Consider the following 20,426-nt stretch of genomic DNA (forward strand, 5'->3'; position numbering starts at 1 on the left):
TAGGTAAACACTGCTCTGTTATGACAGGTGAACATACTGATATTGTATATTTCTGGAGCAGGTAAACATTCTTATAGCTATATAAACATACTGGCCTGGGATTATTACAAAGCATGGATAAGTGTGAAATAACAGGTTAACAAACTGACTGGTAATTCAATGTGACAACTACTTGAACACTTAAACAAAACCTACAGACCTGTAGATCTGCAGCTTCTTCTTTATACTTACTAGGGTTGTATATGGTGCCATCAAACTGACTAGCATGCAACCTAGAGCAGTTATATGCTGAATTGAAAGTAGGACAAATTGACATAATCTCTACCTCTACAAAAGGTAAATGATACGATATGCAATTGTAAAACATAATTATTGTGCCATGTTAGAGATGGACACACATATCACTCACTCAATTCTTCTCATGGCTCTCTGCACATAAGGCCTTGACAAGAGAAATTCAATGTTCAATGGCTGAGTTCTCACTTGTTGAAACCTATCCCCTTTTCCGGAGTCTAGGAGTGAGTGGTGGAGGTAGCCTGTTGGTTCTTCCTCCCAGGTCTACATGTCCCACCATGTAATAGTTCACAGCCTCAGGCACAGTGAGGCCAGATAATCCCTAAAGCCTATCCACACCAACAGACTTTCTTCAACATACTCTTTCATGTTGGGTGAATGTAAACAAACCACAATATTACAGTAATTGTCTCTAACCCGAAAACTCCCAGTTCCTGCCAGGAAAGGGTGGTGGTGGTGGACAACGAGATAAATGATTAACCTTAAAGTCTGCTAAATGACTAAAATGTAAATGTATATTCACACACTGGCCTGGTGGAACATTGTGTGTTTGAGAAGCCTTCCACTCATGCCCTGTGATTGATTTGAAGACTTGTTTGTTAACCCCCACCCTACCTATGTGAGAGAAGAGTGACCCTTGTGCTAGCTACAGGTAGCGTTACAGTTGGCATGTTTCCGTCATGTGCATGGTACTGTTTACCCAAACACACACCACACTCCCTGCTTCAAAGGAGCACACACACTTACTGTACACACAATTTAATCTTGACCCAGACCATAATACACACAATGAGCAGGTTATTTGCAGCACGTGTAGTTCATGGTTGTCTGAAATAAATGTTCATTTTAAAGTCTCTTGTTTGTGGTGCTGAGCCCCATAGTTCAGTTAATTTGTAAAGTATTATTTCAACACACACGATTACCTCATAGTCTTGTCTTGAGAGAGGTCACCGACTGAAAAAGGTGCAGGGTTATTGTTGTCTTCTGAAGTTTTTAAAGTGTGTAAAATACATAACCATGTCTGTGTTTAGGAGCGTTTAATGGTTGGTTAAAGACATGCTCCCTTGCTTGTGTGAATACTGTTCATATGTATGAAATCTTTTATTTTGTTATAATTCTGATCCTGTGGTATTGTTAGCAATGTTTCAACCACAGAGGGTCTCCAGGCCTTCATCATATTCGATAGTACCCACATGGTCCCACTCTCAGTGCCCTCAAGCAGTTAACAGATTATCTTGTGGTATTTGTTATGATAGGAAACAGCAGATGTATGTGGACCAGCATTGGCAGGACGTCCGCGTGGGGGACTTTGTCCGTCTGTCCTGTAACGAGATCATCCCTGCAGACATGCTCCTACTGTACTCCTCTGACCCCCACGGCATCTGCTACATCGAGACGGCCAACCTGGACGGGGAGACCAACCTCAAACAGAGACAGATGGTCAGAGACCTGCCACAACAAGTATGTGGCTCACATCACTCTCATTGGTTTGAACATGCTGTTATCATTAATTGTCATGATTGCACTTCAGTGTTTGAAATAATTGAGGCTAAAGCATGCTTGCAAGAGATGGGGGCGGCTCGCACCTGCCTAAACAAAACACTGCCGTTTATTGTGGAGCTGAAGGTGGAGTGGTACAATAATCAATAAAAAGCTTGATAAAAAATTACGCAAGAAGCTGTAATTTACCTGCATTACACAACTGTACTGTATATCCATGTACAAAGCTGTACACTTCCTGTAAAGGTATGGTGTAATGAAGAAGAAAGTAAAATATTTGTGACTAAAATATTTAGCAGGAAAATGACTGCTGAATTTCCCAAGGTACCCTATAAAGTTCTAACCGGAATGCCTAGTAGAAATTTGAAATATTTACAGTGTGATCTGTTTCAGGGTTCCGAGTTGACTCCAGAGAACTTCCACAGCCGCATTGAATGTGAGAACCCCAACAACGACCTCAGCCGGTTCCGAGGTTACATGTGAGTCTAATTTTAGTCTGGTTTAATTGACTACAGACACTGTATGGAAACAGACGTAACTTTATACATTTTTGAAAGGCAAGGTAACTTTTATATTTGTTTTTTACAGGGAGCACCCCAGTAAGGCTCGTGTGGGCTTACACAACGACAACCTCCTCCTGCGAAGCTGCACCATCCGCAACACAGAGACCATCATTGGCATCGTGGTCTATGCAGGTAAGAGGGTGAAGCGATCCTCTATCCCCAGGTCTACCCCACGCTAGGGCTTGGAGTATCCCACTATCCAACCCAGGTGTCCACATATTTCAAGTTATACCTGGGAAACCAGCAGGACTGCGGCCATTCAGCACTGGAGTTGTGGTGCAGTCCTGATGTAACAGGCTATGCTGGTGAGAGTATAATCTGCCTCTAGTGTACGCAATAACCCTGTACTTGAACCTTCTGTCATAAAGCCTATACAGTGGGGGAAAAAAGTATTTAGTCAGCCACCAATTGTGCAAGTTCTCCCACTCAAAAAATGAGAGAGGCCTGTAATTTTCATCATAGGTACACGTCAACTATGACAGACAAATTGAGGAAAAAAATCCAGAAAATCACATTGTAGGATTTTTAATGAAATTATTTGCAAATTATGGTGGAAAATAAGTATTTGGTCACCTACAAACAAGCAAGATTTCTGGCTCTCACAGACCTGTAACTTCTTCTTTAAGAGGCTCCTCTGTCCTCCACTCGTTACCTGTATTAATGGCACCTGTTTGAACTTGTTATCAGTATAAAAGACACCTGTCCACAACCTCAAACAGTCAAACTCCAAACTCCACTATGGCCAAGACCAAAGAGCTGTCAAAGGACACCAGAAACAAAATTGTAGACCTGCACCAGGCTGGGAAGACTGAATCTGCAATAGGTAAGCAGCTTGTTTTGAAGAAATCAACTGTGGGAGCAATTATTAGGAAATGGAAGACATACAAGACCACTGATAATCTCCCTCGATCTGGGGCTCCACGCAAGATCTCACCCCGTGGGGTCAAAATGATCACAAGAACGGTGAGCAAAAATCCCAGAACCACACGGGGGGACCTAGTGAATGACCTGCAGAGAGCTGGGACCAAAGTAACAAAGCCTACCATCAGTAACACACTACGCCGCCAGGGACTCAAATCCTGCAGTGCCAGACGTGTCCCCCTGCTTAAGCCAGTACATGTCCAGGCCCGTCTGAAGTTTGCTAGAGTGCATTTGGATGATCCAGAAGAGGATTGGGAGAATGTCATATGGTCAGATGAAACCAAAATAGAACTTTTTGGTAAAAACTCAACTTGTCGTGTTTGGAGGACAAAGAATGCTGAGTTGCATCCAAAGAACACCATACCTACTGTGAAGCATGGGGATGGAAACATCATGCTTTGGGGCTGTTTTTCTGCAAATGGACCAGGACGACTGATCCGTGTAAAGGAAAGAATGAATGGGGCCATGTATCATGAGATTTTGAGTGAAAACCTCCTTCCATCAGCAAGGGCATTGAAGATGAAACGTGGCTGGGTCTTTCAGCATGACAATGATCCCAAACACACCGCCCGGGCAACGAAGGAGTGGCTTCGTAAGAAGCATTTCAAGGTCCTGGAGTGGCCTAGCCAGTCTCCAGATCTCAACCCCATAGAAAATCTTTGGAGGGAGTTGAAAGTCTGTGTTGCCCAGCGACAGCCCCAAAACATCACTGCTCTAGAGGATATCTGCATGGAGGAATGGGCCAAAATACCAGCAACAGTGTGTGAAAACCTTGTGAAGACTTACAGAAAACGTTTGACCTGTGTCATTGCCAACAAAGGGTATATAACAAAGTATTGAGAAACTTTTGTTATTGACCAAATACTTATTTTCCACCATAATTTGCAAATAAATTCATAAAAAATCCTACAATGTGATTTTCTGGATTTCTTTTCTAATTTTGTCTGTCATAGTTGACGTGTACCTATGATGAAAATTACAGACCTCTCTCATATTTTTAAGTGGGAGAACTTGCACAATTGGTGGCTGACTAAATACTTTTTTTCCCCACTGTATAATGCCGCCTTTATGGATAATGGCTGTTAAGAGAACTATCACATTGTCCTGCCCCCCATAGTCTATGAATGGGGCCATGTATCATGAGATTTTGAGTGAAAACCTCCTTCCATCAGCAAGGGTACGTTGGCTGCTAGGAGTGTAGCCAGCCCCCAGCTCCTTTATGCCTTGTCCCCACTAGACACAGTCAGGCAGGGCTGACTACAACACTGCAGGCTAAACCTGTCTGCTCAGTCAGTTAAGGTTTCTGCTTCCATTATTATTACTACAAAATCCATGCAGGTATACAGTTACACCAGCTCTGGTACCAGCAAAGGCTTTGTATGCACATCATTCATCTCATCTTCCTGCATTTTCCAGCCGCAAAACTGCATTTCAATGCCTATGCAATGTCATTGTAACAGATTTCTCTGTTGTAGAATTGTATGTAGAGGTATGCCATAAGGGTACTATCACCTCTTCATGTTTATTCGACAGCCACTAACACATAGGGTATTTTGACCTAGGTCTACTATAAAACCACATATACATATATACAGCCACGGTTGTGTTGTGTGATCTTGAACACAGGTCACGAGACCAAAGCCATGAAGAACAACAGTGGGCCGCGGTATAAACGCAGTAAACTGGAGCGCAGGATGAACATGGACATACTGTGGAGCGTTGTCCTGCTGGTCATCATGTGTCTGACTGCAGCTATAGGTCCGTACTGATCAATATAACTTATCACATCTATACGAACACGTGTCTGTACAGCTGTATGTGGTTGCTGACCAAATCTATATGAACACACTGCTTATTATGTCCTACCACACAGTTATTGGTCTTTGCTGTTTTACCATAGCTATATAGTTTCTGTAAACAAGTCTTTTGACCACATCTATATAATTATTTGTGCCCCTCAGGCCATGGTCTCTGGCTCAGGAACCTGAAGGAAGCTTCCTTTCTGATCCCTGACAGCACGTCGCCTGCCCTGGCTGGCTTTTACCTGTTCTGGACCATGATCATAGTACTACAGGTAGGTAGCACACTAAATGTCATAACACGGTGTGTTCATGTGCAAACTTCATGGCTCTAAATTATATTCCATTCTCTCCTTGGCAGGTGCTCATCCCTATCTCCCTGTACGTGTCCATCGAGATTGTCAAACTGGGTCAAATCTTCTTCATCCAGAACGACGTGGACTTCTATAATGAGTACCTGGACTCCAGGATCCAGTGTCGAGCCCTGAACATCACAGAGGACTTGGGTCAGATCCAGTATGTGTTCTCAGACAAGACTGGCACACTGACAGAGAACAAGATGGTGTTCCGGCGCTGCACCATTGCTGGGGTGGAGTACCCCCACGAGGAAAATGGTGAGAAGTCTAATTTAATTTTGCTACACTACACTACATTTTCCACCAGGGGCACTCATGAGGGATGGTATTGTGAATGTTTGATACCCTGAAACTAAGGATTTTGTACAATGTATTTAACCATTGCTTTCGTCCCTCCCTGTCTACCTTTCTGGCAGCGCGGAGGCTTGAAGTGTACAAGCAGGAGGAGGACGTGGCGATGGGTCGCTCCCACACACTCAAGTCACGTGCCAGCGCCAAGTCCCTGAGCTGCAAGTCGCTCAGCTGCAACCGCAGCTCCGTGTCCCTGCACACACTGACAGGCCACTCTGAAGGGGAGGGGGAGGAGACACCCAGCCCCACCCTGCCCCGACACAGCGCCTTCAGCAGCCCCATGGTGAGACTCATACACCCAGTGTTTCTTAAGTCGCAATGGGACCCCCGAGAAGATGCACGTTTTTGTTCTAGCCAAGCACGAAGACACCTGATTCAGTTAATTAAAGACTTGGTGATTAATTAATTAGTTGAATCACACTCCACTGACAGCATGGTATGAGATGTCTAATTCCTATCTTCCTGTCTTCCCTCTAGGAGAAGGATGTAGCCCCGGACCCTCTCCTGGTGCAGAAGCTGAACTGTCTGTCCTCCCCACTCTTCCTTTTGAGGGAAGCCAGTATGGAGCTCACCTACATCGTGGACTTCTTCATGGCTCTGGCCATCTGCAACACGGTGGTGGTGTCCTCACCCAACCAACCCCGCCATGTGGTACGTAACATAGCCCCCCCCCCCCCCCCCCAAAAAAAAAGAAATGAGGTAGATGTTTGCAATGTTTCAATTCCAAACAATGTCCATGTATAGTCCTCAAAGGTGGAAAGTACACGCTGAATGTAACAGAAATGTACATATTAGAACAGGATTGGTGCCAATTCCATTTCAACTGATGTCAATTGCATTCCCAGGTCCAGGTGCCTGAGGTCACCCGTACCCCCCTTAAATCCCTGGAGGACATGAAGATGCTGTTCCAGCGTATCAGCCTCCCCCGCTTCTCCACACTCTCTCCTCCCCACACTACAGAGAGCCCTCGCAGCTTCACCCGCAGGCTCTTCGCCGGGGGCAAACCAGCCTCCTTCACCCCCAGCCCTTTCCCTATCCCCACCAAGAGGGGTACAGAGCCAGACGGGGAGCCTAACCTTGAGGCCTCCATCCTGAGTATCAAACCAGGGCTGGATGGAGCCCTTGGAGAGGATGGGGACCAAGGGTATGAGGAGGAGGAGGAGGAGGAGGAGGAGGAGGAGGAGGAGGGAGAGCATGGCTCTTGGAAAGGCAAAGAGGACAAGATGGTACACCTTAACCCGGGGTCCTGGAGTGGGCTGGAGAACTCTAACAGAGCCCAAGACCCTCCCGGTGAACCTGGGGCAGACGAACTGATCTATGAGGCGGAGAGCCCAGACGAGGCGGCTTTGGTCCACGCGGCCAGGGCCTACCACTGCACCCTGCAGGGACGCTCGCTGGAGCGCCTTCTGGTGGAGCTGCCGGGGATGGGCAGCCTGGCCGTGCGCCTGCTCCACATCCTGCCCTTCGACTCCACCCGCAAGAGGATGTCTGTGGTGGTCCGCCACCCGCTCACCAAGCAGGTGGTGGTCTACACCAAGGGAGCCGACTCGGTCATCATGGACCTGGCAGAGTCACCTAAAGTTGCTGAGCATTCAGACGGCAGGCAGGGTCACATCAGAGAACAGACCCAGAAACACCTAGACAACTACGCCAGGGAAGGCCTTCGCACCCTCTGCATCGCTAAAAGGGTACAGATGTCTACAGTGGTTCTGCTTTCTGTACCAGCTTAGAATACAATAGTTTATTGTACTCAGAAGATGAAATTATTTTCACAAACTTAGCAAACAAACCAAGAATATATTACCCAAAAATGTCACAGTGGTTGTTGACTGGTAAATTGTGCTAATAGGTGTTTTATTTTATATTAGATTTACAGCTATTTTGTTACATATACATTTTTCATACATATAACTTTTAAACACAATATTACATAACAGAAATATCGTTAAAAAAAAATGTATATTACATTTGGATACATACAAATGAATATTTTTGCTAAGAGTATTATTATAATGTTGATTGATTGACTATGGCGTTGAAAATCGCCCAACAGTGCTATTTGTAGGGTTTATTCTATTGTGCTAACAGGTGTTGGAGGAGGAGGAGTATGAGGTTTGGTTGAAGTGTCAGGCATTTGCAGAGACCAGTATAGATAACAGAGAGGAGCTTCTACTGGAGTCTGCAGAAAGACTGGAGACCAACCTCACTCTACTGGGTAAAACGCCACACTCCACAGACATGTTTTCTTACACCATTAGGAGACTACGGGTGATTTATTAAATGTATTGCTAAAGTACTAGTCATAGGGTCCCAATCAATTAAAGGTACAGCCTGTAACTTTCATAGTCAAAAGTGCTGCTCCTACACTTGTTTATAACCTGAAGGGGGTGAATTCAAGGAGCAACTTGGTTAGGGGCTAGCAACAACCAACTGCAATGGCTGATTTTTGTGTTACTGTTTCTGTTTCCAGGGGCAACAGGGATAGTGGATAGACTCCAGGAAGAGGTCCCAGAGACAATCGAGGCACTACAGAGAGCAGGGGTCAAAGTATGGGTCCTCACAGGGGACAAACAAGAGACTGCCATAAACATTGCCTGTGCCTGTAAACTACTCAGGTCAACAGACCAACTGCTGACTGCTAATTGTGGTAGCAAGGTGAATGTTATCCTGATAGTCTAGTTATTTGTACTCTTTCAAATTGCTTTCCTGTCATCCTGTTGTGTATCTTCCTCATCCTGGTGTGTCTCTCTTCAGGAGGCGTGCAAGGCTTTGTTGTTGGCGCTGCGGGCGGAGGTGGAGCGCGGACAGGCAGCTGAGTGCACGTCGGGCTTCACCCTGGTGGTGGACGGGCGCACGCTAGAATTCGCCCTGCAGGAGGACCTGAAAGGGGACTTCCTGGAGCTGAGCCGGCGGTGCAGGGCTGTGATCTGCTGCCGCTCCACCCCCCTGCAGAAGAGCCAGGTGGTACGGCTGGTACGAGACCAGCTCCGAGTCATGACCCTCGCCATAGGTCAGTGGGAGAATCGGTAACGCTTTAATAAATGAGTAGTCCAGGATATACTGTATACATATTTATACGCATTTATAAGGCATTATAAGTAGGAATAGCCCTGTCTTAGTGTTTCAAATGTAGATTTCTGAAGTCTGGGGCGTCCTTTTTGTCTAGGTGATGGAGCCAATGATGTCAGTATGATCCAGGTGGCAGATGTTGGCATTGGGATATCTGGCCAGGAGGGCATGCAGGCTGTGATGTCCAGTGACTTTGCCATCTCCAGGTTTAAACACCTCCGCAAGCTGCTGTTGGTCCATGGCCACTGGTGCTACACACGCCTGGCAAACATGATTCTCTACTTCTTCTACAAGAATGTGGTAAGAATACAGTGCCTTGCAAAAGTATTCATCCCCCTTGGCGTTTTTCCTATTTTGTTGCATCACAACCTGCAATTTAAATTTAAATTTTATTTGGATTTAATGTAATGGACATACACAAAATAGTCCAAATTGGTGAAGTGAAATGAAAAATAATAACAAATAACTTGTTTCAAATAATTCTACAAAAATAAATAACGGAAAAGTGGTGCGTGCATATGTATTCACCCCATTTGCTATGAAGCCCCTAAATAAGATCTGGTGCAACCAATTCACTTCAGAAGTCACATAATTAGTTAAATAAAGTCCACCTGTGTGCAATCTAAGTGTCACATGATCTGTCACATGATCTCAGTATATATACACCTGTTCTGAAAGGCACCAGAGTCTGCAACACCACTAAGCAAGGGGCACCACCAAGCAAGCGGCACCATGAAGACCAAGGAGCTCTCCAAACAGGTCAGGGACAAAGTTGTGGAGAAGTACAAATCAGGGTTGGGTTAAATAAAAATATCGGAAACTTTGAACATCCCACGGAGCACCACTAAATCCATGATAAAAAAATGGAAAGAATATGTCACCACAACAAACCTGCCAAGAGAGGGCCGCCCACCAAAACTCACGGACCAGGCAAGGAGGGCATTAATCAGAGAGGCAACAAAGAGACCAAAGAGACAAGATGGCGTATTGAATAGAAAGCGGTACAAACCACCTCAAGATAAAAACATAATATTCAAAATCAGTAAGTTAGACTAAATATTAGCATTTCATATATTCGCAGTTAATCAAATTCAATCTGGATAATAACACAAAACAAATCATAACGCTAGAGAAATATATCGACAAATATTACAACAACACGCAACACCCAAACATGGCGGAAGACAAACGAGGAGAATCAATCCCCAAGAGAACGCGACTCGTCGACTGATACAGATAAACAGTGGGGAGAACAAGTATTTGATACACTGCCGATTTTGCAGGTTTTCCTACTTACAAAGCATATAGAGGTCTGTAATTTTTATCATAGGTACACTTCAACTGTGAGAGACGGAATCTAAAACAAAAATCCAGAAAATCACATTGTATGATTTTTAAGTAATTAATTTGAATTTTATTGCATGACATAAGTATTTGATCACCTACCAACCAGTAAGAATTCAGTCACTCACAGACCTGTTACTTTTTCTTTAAGAAGCCCTCCTGTTCTCCACTCATTACCTGTATTAACTGCACCTGTTTGAACTTGTTACCTGTATAAAAGAGACCTGTCCACACACTCAATCAAACAGACTCCAACCTCTCCACAATGGCCAAGACCAGAGAGCTGTGTAAGGACATCAGGGATAAAATGGTAGACCTGCACAAGGCTGGGATGGGCTACAGGACAATAAGCAAGCAGCTTGGTGAGAAGGCAACAACTGTTGGCGCAATTATTAGAAAATGGAAGAAGTTCAAGATGACGGTCAATCACCCTCGGTCTGGGGCTCCATGCAAGATCTCACCTCGTGGGGCATCAATGATCATGAGGAAGGTGAGGGATCAGCCCAGAACTACACGGCAGGACCTGGTCAATGACCTGAAGAGAGCTGGGACCACAGTCTCAAAGAAAACCATTAGTAACACACTACGCCGTCATGGATTAAAATCCTGCAGCGCACGCAAGGTCCCCCTGCTCAAGCCAGCGCATGTCCAGGCCCGTCTGAAGTTTGCCAATGACCATCTGGATGATCCAGAGGAGGAATGGGAGAAGGTCATGTGGTCTGATGAGACAAAAATTGAGCTTTTTGGTCTAAACTCCACTCGCCGTGTTTGGAGGAGGAAGAAGAAGGATGAGTACAACCCCAAGAACACCATCCCAACCGTGAAGCATGGAGGTGGAAACATCATTCTTTGGGGATGCTTTTCTGCAAAGGGGACAGGACGACTGCACCGTATTGAGGGGAGGATGGATGGGGCCATGTATCGCGAGATCTTGGCCAACAACCTCCTTCCCTCAGGAAGAGCATTGAAGATGGGTCATGGCTGGGTCTTCCAGCATGACAACGACCCAAAACACACAGCCAGGGCAACTAAGGAGTGGCTCCGTAAGAAGCATCTCAAGGTCCTCTAGTGGCCTAGCCAGTGTCCAGACCTGAACCCAATAGAAAATCTTTGGAGGGAGCTGAAAGTCCGTATTGCCCAGCGACAGCCCCAAAACCTGAAGGATCTGGAGAATGTCTGTATGGAGGAGTGGGCCAAAATCCCTGCTGCAGTGTGTGCAAACCTGGTCAAGACATACAGGAAACGTATGATCTCTGTAATTGCAAACAAAGGTTTCTGTACCAAATATTAAGTTCTGCTTTTCTGATGTATCAAATACTTATGTCATGCAATAAAATGCAAATTAATTACTTAAAAATCATACAATGTGATTTTCTGGATTTTTGTTTTAGATTCCGTCTCTCACAGTTGAAGTGTACCTATGATAAAAATGACAGACCTCTTGCTTTGTAAGTAGGAAAACCTGCAAAATCGGCAGTGTATCAAATACCTGTTCTCCCCACTGTATGCTTTTCACCACTGGGTCTGGTAAGTGTAGAAAACGACCTGTTGAAGTCGATAAATGACAAATTGGGCATACTAGAATTGGTCAGTAAGGACGTAAAAGAGTTGAAAGCGAGTCTTCAAATGAGTGATGAAAAAGCATTGGTAATGGAGAAAGAAACCAAAAAATTAAAAGTGACAGTCTCTAAGATGGAAACGGACGTTAGGGAACTTAAAAGGAGAACAACCTTCTGAGAGAAGCGTTACTAGACATCCAAACTAGATCAGAAAAAATCTAATACTTACGGGTATTCAGGAAAAGGAGGGAGAAATAACAGAGAATATTATGAAGGACTTCCTGCATACAGCGCTTCAAATCCCACTCGAGGCTGTCGATAAAATCCAACTCGAACGTGTACACCGTTTAGGAAAAAGAGGACAGAAATATGAGCGTCCAATCGTTGCCAAATTTGCATTTTTTAAGGATAAAGCAATGGTTAAAAGCCTAGGGAAAAGACTTGCTGGCACGAAAATAGGCATGAATGATCAGTTAACGAGGGAGATTGCAGAAAGGCGCAAAGTTCTGTATCTAATCTTCAAGGAAAACAGATTAAAAGGGAAAAGTGTTGCACTCGTGGTGGATAAACTGTATATCGACAACCAAATGTTCAGAGACACAAAGACTACTCCATGGCTATTCTAAAAGTTGTAATAGAGGAGTCGAATAATGGAACACCCAATACTAGCAATGATAGGGATTGTAATATTAAAGAACATTTAAAGTAAGTATAGTATTTTATAAAAGGATAAAACGATATAAAGATAAAACGAAAAAAGATAACATGCAGAATAATACATCTTCAAATACAACTAATTAGAACATGGCTTTTTTGGCGGGCAGTTGTTGTTTTGGCGGATGGTTGTTGTGGTTGGTCCTGTGTTCTCTCTAGCGTCCTTTCCCCCTTGCGGCAGGTGTGGATGCGGGTGCGTTTGCATGCTCGGCCCATTTCTTCCGCAGTCAACCATGTGGTGTGCATTTTTGTGTTTGGAAAGGTGCGGCGTTAAGTGAGTGAGAGGGGAAATGGTTGCATATCCCAGAGCCGACGGGGGTCTATGAGCAGGGGTAGTGAGAGAGAGCTTTCAATTTTGTGTAGATGAGGGATATACATTTTTAAATATAGTATACATCTAATCAAAATTTTTATTGTTCTATCATGATGGAAAGATCCCTAACCCTATATCCTGGACACCCACCTGAGCGACCCATACACCAAAGAGAAGTTCCCATCTGTTTTATGGACCTGCTGTGAGTATGCAGCCAAAACAGAGAAATAAATGCGGTCAGAGACCTACATGAGCAGCACCGCCCCCTCAAGATTCTGAGCCTGCCTGGCAGGGTTGGTCCTACAAAGCCAGAGCCCCCTGATGGGAGAGCATAATATACAAGGAAATTCAAAAAGCTGCTAATGAGAACCTTGAAGACCTTGTACCTAGCCGGTGGGGATTCCGGTGGGGTACCCCCACCCAGGTAGTGGCAGTGCTGGCAACACTGGCTGCAGTAACCCATGGGGAGGGGGTCACACTCGGACAATCAGAGAGGGGGTTTATCATTGTGGCCCAGGTGGCACAAAATAATCAAAGGTCTGACTGCACGGAGATGCTTGGGAAAAATGGTTACAACGGGGGACCAGAGTGTTTGTGTCTCAGGTGAAGAGGGTGGATCTGATCTCCATCACCTAGGATTTGACATGGATTAAATAGATTAATCAAATCTCACATTGTTGTCAATTCCTGCTCAATCTTGCATGCTTTCTCAATCAGCTGTAACTGTATGTGCACCCGTAAATCGGGTCCTTTCTTGAGTTGGGCTCTGGGATGTAACAACCGTTGAGCATTTGATTTGATGGTTGATTGTGGGGGAAGGGGGTTGAGTGTGTTGGAGCAGTGGCGGCTCCTGAAAAAATTCTCAGGAGGGGCAATTTTTCTGATGATTTAGGTGACCTACACACATTTAAAAAAAGATATGTCCAGCAACAACATGAAGACAGGGGCAGCATATAAGTCAATACCAGAAGCATTTATTGACTGATCTCAAAAGTGTTGGCTTACCAGGGTTGGTGGAGCCCTCAGTTTCATCTTTGCCTCGCAAAGCTAACTCAAACACTCCGCAAAACTTCACACACTGGATTAGCCGGCTGAGGATGTGGCGGTTCTTGCTAATGTCGTAGTAAATATATTTGTTATAGTGAATATGGAATATGATATGTTGAGTAAAATGTTGTGCTAAGATCTATTTAGGTCAGGAGCTGGTTATAAGTTCTGTTCCTATCCAATAACAATGGACAAAAGGGTCCTATCTTGTCAGCCTTGTCAGCAGGTGGCCAAGGACAACACCCACGCCATAGGCCTCTCAGTTCTTCCAACTCACGAGTTCTTGCTCTGAGGACACACACACACACAAACACACACACACACACATCATCACTGTTAAACACACACACACACACACATCATCACTGTTAAACACACACACACACACACACACAAAAATCCCCTCTCTTAGGCTGAACATTTGAAGACAGAGAACCCGACTCAGAGCCAATGCAACAGTGACAGTAGCCTGGAGGTGACCTCGCCCAACTCATCAGGACCAATCAGAAGATCAGAACTACTAGATTGAACCTACTTCATTTATTGCATAAAATGTCTGCACACAATGTTTCGGGGCTCTCTTCAGATAATAATAATAATAATAATAATAATAATATGCCATTTAGCAGACGCTTTTATCCAAAGCGACTTACAGTCATGCGTGCATACATTTTTGTGTATGGGTGGTCCCGGGGATCGAACCCACTACCTTGGCGTTACAAGCACCATGCTCTACCAGCTGAGCTACAGAAAGTGGATACTCATGGATGCGCATTGCAATTGTAAAATGTCAACACAATTGGAGACACCACGTCATTTTTGGAGACATGTTATTGACAGTAAACTATTGTAGATGCGACTGCTAACTAAATAAAACATTTTAGCTGGCTAGCTAATCATCTTAGCTAAATGTGGGGCAAACAATTCAGTTATTTACCGTTAATTTGAGGGATTGGGGTGAAAGAAATCGAGTTACATAGTGATACTTTACGATATACTGTATTGACAATATCGCAATATTTTAGCGCTAGTTGGCTGTACCTGCACCAAAACACCATTATTGTTCCTTCATAGCTTGTTCTCAATCTTTTCACATTGGGAGCCAATTTGTTTTCAGCACTTTTATTTCCATGACTGATCAAAACTCGTTCTCATGGCTTTCTGATCCCTCTGCAACAGACATATGGTGCGCAATAAAATCACAGTATCGAATCGCAATACGTATAGAATCATGAGACTCGCAATGCTGATGCATATATCTTATCGTGAGGTTCCTGGCAATTCCCAGCCCAAGTTCATTTGCCACAACAAATCTCTTCGCTAGCAAACGCGATGTCTTCTCCAAAACGGCAATGTGTCTCCAGCAATGTTTACTTTTTTGACGTTCTATGGCATCTCCACTTTCCAAGCATATATGACCACATGTAATATTTTGGTAAGTGATGCAAATAGTGAACTATGTAGGGCCAGGATGTAAAATATATGTAGCTGCAGCAATTTCTCTTATCTGATATGGTAAGTAATGGGGCTTAATTTATAGCTCCCTAAGAGTTTGACGAACGGGTCCGTGAACGCGATTCCAGATATATTTACCTCTGAATAAACTGCCTTTATTACACCATATCCACCCTGTCCAAAGTCTCTACTTGGTCTCAGTTGGTTCTCCAGTAAACTTGTGATTATCAACACTAACCTCATCGTTGTGGCGGCGGACAGCTAGCCTGTATCCCTCGTCATCCAGTTGAGTGAGTGGCAATGTCTTTTTTCGTTCGTACCAATTTTTGGAAAATCCTCGGGTGTAGGACTTTCCGCCTTTAGTAGAAACCTGTTGAATTATTAAATTTGGTCTGGGAGGTCCTAATTGTTTCGTTGCCAATTTATCTTCATTTGTTCGCCGACAAAAAGGAACTTCTTTCAAACAATCCACTCTTTTCTCAGTTACGTTCATGGTTACGTAACGTATGACGAAAGCGCGTAAGTGCAAGCCCACAGACACCCATTGAGATTGTATTGAAGGCTCTGAAATTTGAAAAAAATAGATTTTACATGGGAGTCTATGACAGACTTCTGGGCGATTTTCAACCTGACTGAAATCGCCCCAAAAGGGGGGGGAGCCATTTGAAGCACGACTTTAGCCTGATTCGACATTTAGTGGCAGTGTGGCACTGTGGCAGATCAGACGTATAGATTACAACACTGATAACTACTGTTGCCGTGATATAATTGATTAGAAAAAAAATCCCTTCCTTTTCCCGTTTGGCAGTGCGTCGCCCATATCGCCCTATTGAACAGGCCGCCCCTGTGTTGGAGTATGTGAGTATGTGCATGTGTGTTTGTCCCACATCTATTGTGGGGGGGGTGGGGATGTTGGGGGGAGTATGGGATGGACCGCGGTAATTGTTTGCTAGGATAATAATTGCTTGTCAATAAATTAAATGTAATACAATGGCAATCCGGGTTATATGTTAAAATCCTACGCATGAACTGCCGACATTATTACGCATATTAATTGATAATGATGGAAAATAGGATATGCATAATTGTATATATTATATATATATATAGAGGTGACAGCATTGGAAATGCTTTTGGCGGTTAATCTGCTTCTGTTTTGTGGGTGGCACTGTGTGCTGTTTTCGATGGATGGGTGCTGGCCTCTCGAGGCCTTAGGGATCCGGAGGGACGTGGGTGGGATGCCGATCACTGGGATGACGGCTCAACTTGGGATGGGGAGGGGCTTTAGCGGGGGAATTAGTGGAGAACAATTGAAGGGTTACTCAGTAGCAATGCAAATATCGCGGTACAGCTATATGGACACTCAATCATTACGGTATTTTTTATTGGTAAATTTACAAACATACAGTGGGGAGAACAAGTATTTGATACACTGCCGATTTTGCAGGTTTTCCTACTTACAAAGCATGTAGAGGTCTGTAATTTTTATCATAGGTACACTTCAACTGTGAGAGACGGAATCTAAAACAAAAATCCAGAAAATCACATTGTATGATTTATAAGTAATTAATTTGCATTTTATTGCATGACATAAGTATTTGATACATCAGAAAAGCAGAAATTAATATTTGGTAAAGAAACCTTTGTTTGCAATTACAGAGATCATACGTTTCCTGTAAGTCTTGACCAGGTTTGCACACACTGCAGCAGAGATTTTGGCCCACTCCTCCATACAGACATTCTCCAGATCCTCCAGGTTTCGGGGCTGTCGCTGGGCAATACGGACTTTCAGTTCCCTCCAAAGATTTTCTATTGGGTTCAGGCCTGGAGACTGGCTAGGCCACTCCAGGACCTTGAGATGCTTCTTACGGAGCCACTCCTTAGTTGCCCTGGCTGTGTGTTTCGGATCGTTGTCATGCTGGAAGACCCAGCCACGACCCATCTTCAATGCTCTTACTGAGGGAAGGAGGTTGTTGGCCAAGATCTCGCGATACATGGCCCCATCCATCCTCCCCTCAATACGGTGCAGTCGTCCTGTTCCCTTTGCAGAAAAGCATCCCAAAGAATGATGTTTCCACCTCCATGCTTCATGGTTGGGATGGTGTTCTTGGGGTTATGCTCATCCTTCTTCTTCCTCCAAAGACGGCGAGTGGAGTTTAGACCAAAAAGCTCTATTTTTGTCTCATCAGACCACATGACCTTCTCCCATTCCTCCTCTGGATCATCCAGATGGTCATTGGCAAACTTCAGACGAGCCTGGACATGCGCTGGCTTGAGCAGGGGGACCTTGCGTGCGCTGCAGGATTTTAATCCATGACGGCGTAGTGTGTTACTAATGGTTTTCTTTGAGACTGTGGTCCCAGCTCTCTTCAGGTCATTGACCAGGTCCTGCCGTGTAGTTCTGGGCTGATCCCTCACCTTGCTCATGATCATTGATGCCCCACGAGGTGAGATCTTGCATGGAGCCCCAGACCGAGGGTGATTGACCGTCATCTTGAACTTCTTCCATTTTCTAATAATTGCGCCAACAGTTGTTGCCTTCTCACCAAGCTGCTTGCTTATTGTCCTGTAGCCCATCCCAGCCTTGTGCAGGTCTACAATTTTATCCCTGATGTCCTTACACAGCTTTCTGGTCTTGGCCATTGTGGAGAGGTTGGAGTCTGTTTGATTGAGTGTGTTGACAGGTGTCTTTTATACAGGTAACGAATTCAAACAGGTGCAGTTAATACTGTTAATGAGTGGAGAACAAGAAGGCTTCTTAAAGAAAAACTAACAGGTCTGTGAGAGCCGGAATTCTTACTGGTTGGTAGGTGATCAAATACTTATGTCATGCAATAAAATGCAAATTAATTGCTTAAAAATGATACAATGTGATTTTCTGGATTTTAGATTCCGTCTCTCACAGTTGAAGTGTACCTATGATAAAAATTACAGACCTCTACATGCTTAGTAAGTAGGAAACACTGCCGATTTTGCAGGTTATCAAATTCTTGTTCTCCCCACTGTATATAATGATAAATAGACTTGAAACATGTATCTCATTATGGTGTATGGTGAAATAAGTATAGCCAGTTATAATTGTAATGGCTTAGCTGATAATAACAAAAGAAGAACAATATTTACATGGCTCAAAGAGAAGGAATATAATATCTATTGTTTACAGGAAACTCATTCAACAATTCGAGATGAAGTTGCGTGAAAAAGGAATGGGGGGGGGGGGGATATACTTCTCCCATGGGCAAAGAAATTAAAAAGGGGTGATGATATTCATTAATAGTAATTTTGATCCGAATGTGCAAATTGTCCAAATAGATACGCAAGGTAGATGGATTATTTTAAATATGTTATTGGACCATAAACAGATATGGCTCATTAACCTTTACGGACCAAATAATGATGATCCACACTTCTTTGACAATATATATAATAAATGATCAACCCTGCAAGCAATTTAAGACAATATTATTATGGTGGGGGATTATAATACTGTTTTAAATAGCTCAATGGACCGTAAAGGAAATCACACCACAAACAATCACCCACATGCTCTTAAGGAAATTGTGAATGTCATGGATACATTAGAACTAGTAGATATATGGAGGCTTAAATATCCTGATCTAGTGAGATATACATGGCGGAGACTCAATTAAGCTAGTCGTCTTGACTTCTTTCTTATCTCATTCTCGTTGGCACCAAATGTTTAAAAAGTGTTGATAGGGGACAGAATGCGGTCGGACCATCATATAATTGGCATATACATTACTCTTACTGAATTTCCACGTGGGCGAGGATATTGGAAATTTAATCAAAGCCTATTGGATGATCATTTATTTTTAATTAGGACAAAGGAATTTATAACTGACTTTTTCCGACATAACATAGGTACAGAAAATCCCCTTATTGTATGGGACACCTTTACAGTGGGGAAAAAAAGTATTTAGTCAGCCACCAATTGTGCAAGTTCTCCCACTTAAAAAGATGAGAGAGGCCTGTAATTTTCATCATAGGTACACGTCAACTATGACAGACAAATTGAGAGAGAAAAAATTCCAGAAAATCACATTGTAGGACTTTTTATGAATTTATTTGCAAATTATGGTGGAAAATAAGTATTTGGTCACCTACAAACAAGCGAGATTTCTGGCTCTCACAGACCTGTAACTTCTTCTTTAAGAGGCTCCTCTATCCTCCACTCGTTACCTGTATTAATGGCACCTGTTTGAACTTGTTATCAGTATAAAAGACACCTGTCCACAACCTCAAACAGTCACACTCCAAACTCCATTATGGCCAAGACCAAAGAGCAGTCAAAGGACACCAGAAACAAAATTGTAGACCTGCACCAGGCTGGGAAGACTGGATCTGCAATAGGTAAGCAGCTTGGTTTGAAGAAATCAACTGTGGGAGCAATTATTAGGAAATGGAAGACATACAAGACCACTGATAATCTCCCTCGATCTGGGGCTCCACGCAAGATTTCACCCCGTGGGGTCAAAATGATCACAAGAACGGTGAGCAAAACTCCCAGAACCACACGGGGGGGACCTAGTGAATGACCTGCAGAGAGCTGGGACCAAAGTAACAAAGCCTACCATCAGTAACACACTACGCCGCCAGGGACTCAAATCCTGCAGTGCCAGACGTGTCCCCCTGCTTAAGCCAGTACATGTCCAGGCCCGTCTGAAGTTTGCTAGAGTGCATTTGGATGATCCAGAAGAGGATTGGGAGAATGTCATATGGTCAGATGAAACCAAAATAGAACTTTTTGGTAAAAACTCAACTCGTCGTGTTTGGAGGACAAAGAATGCTGAGTTGCATCCAAAGAACACCATACCTACTGTGAAGCATGGGGGTGGAAACATCATGCTTTGGGGCTGTTTTTCTGCAAAGGGACCAGGACGACTGATCCGTGTAAAGGAAAGAATAAATGGGGCCATGTATCGTGAGATTTTGAGTGAAAACCTCCTTCCATCAGCAAGGGCATTGAAGATGAAACGTGGCTGGGTCTTTCAGCATGACAATGATCCCAAACACACCGCCCGGGCAACGAAGGTGTGGCTTCGTAAGAAGCATTTCAAGGTCCTGGAGTGGCCTAGCCAGTCTCCAGATCTCAACCCCATAGAAAATCTTTGGAGGGAGTT

At 43.9% G+C, this 20,426-nt stretch overlaps 1 protein-coding gene across 1 annotated transcript in view; it reads left to right on the forward strand.

Annotated features, from left to right (window-relative positions):
• atp10d (ATPase phospholipid transporting 10D) overlaps positions 1–20,426 on the forward strand; it is a 44,775-nt gene that overhangs the window by 13,834 nt on the left and 10,515 nt on the right. The window contains exons 4-17 of the mRNA XM_084181892.1: positions 1,551–1,755; positions 2,188–2,273; positions 2,383–2,489; positions 4,905–5,036; positions 5,240–5,352; positions 5,439–5,691; positions 5,850–6,067; positions 6,262–6,435; positions 6,630–6,928; positions 7,013–7,472; positions 7,873–7,999; positions 8,255–8,439; positions 8,539–8,794; positions 8,951–9,153. Coding sequence (XP_084038018.1) covers positions 1,551–1,755; positions 2,188–2,273; positions 2,383–2,489; positions 4,905–5,036; positions 5,240–5,352; positions 5,439–5,691; positions 5,850–6,067; positions 6,262–6,435; positions 6,630–6,928; positions 7,013–7,472; positions 7,873–7,999; positions 8,255–8,439; positions 8,539–8,794; positions 8,951–9,153 — 2,818 coding nt within the window. The remainder of the gene's footprint in view (positions 1–1,550; positions 1,756–2,187; positions 2,274–2,382; positions 2,490–4,904; positions 5,037–5,239; positions 5,353–5,438; positions 5,692–5,849; positions 6,068–6,261; positions 6,436–6,629; positions 6,929–7,012; positions 7,473–7,872; positions 8,000–8,254; positions 8,440–8,538; positions 8,795–8,950; positions 9,154–20,426) is intronic.

Source organism: Coregonus lavaretus (assembly GCF_964263955.1).
Source record: "Coregonus lavaretus genome assembly, chromosome: 18".
NCBI lineage: Eukaryota > Metazoa > Chordata > Actinopteri > Salmoniformes > Salmonidae > Coregonus > Coregonus lavaretus.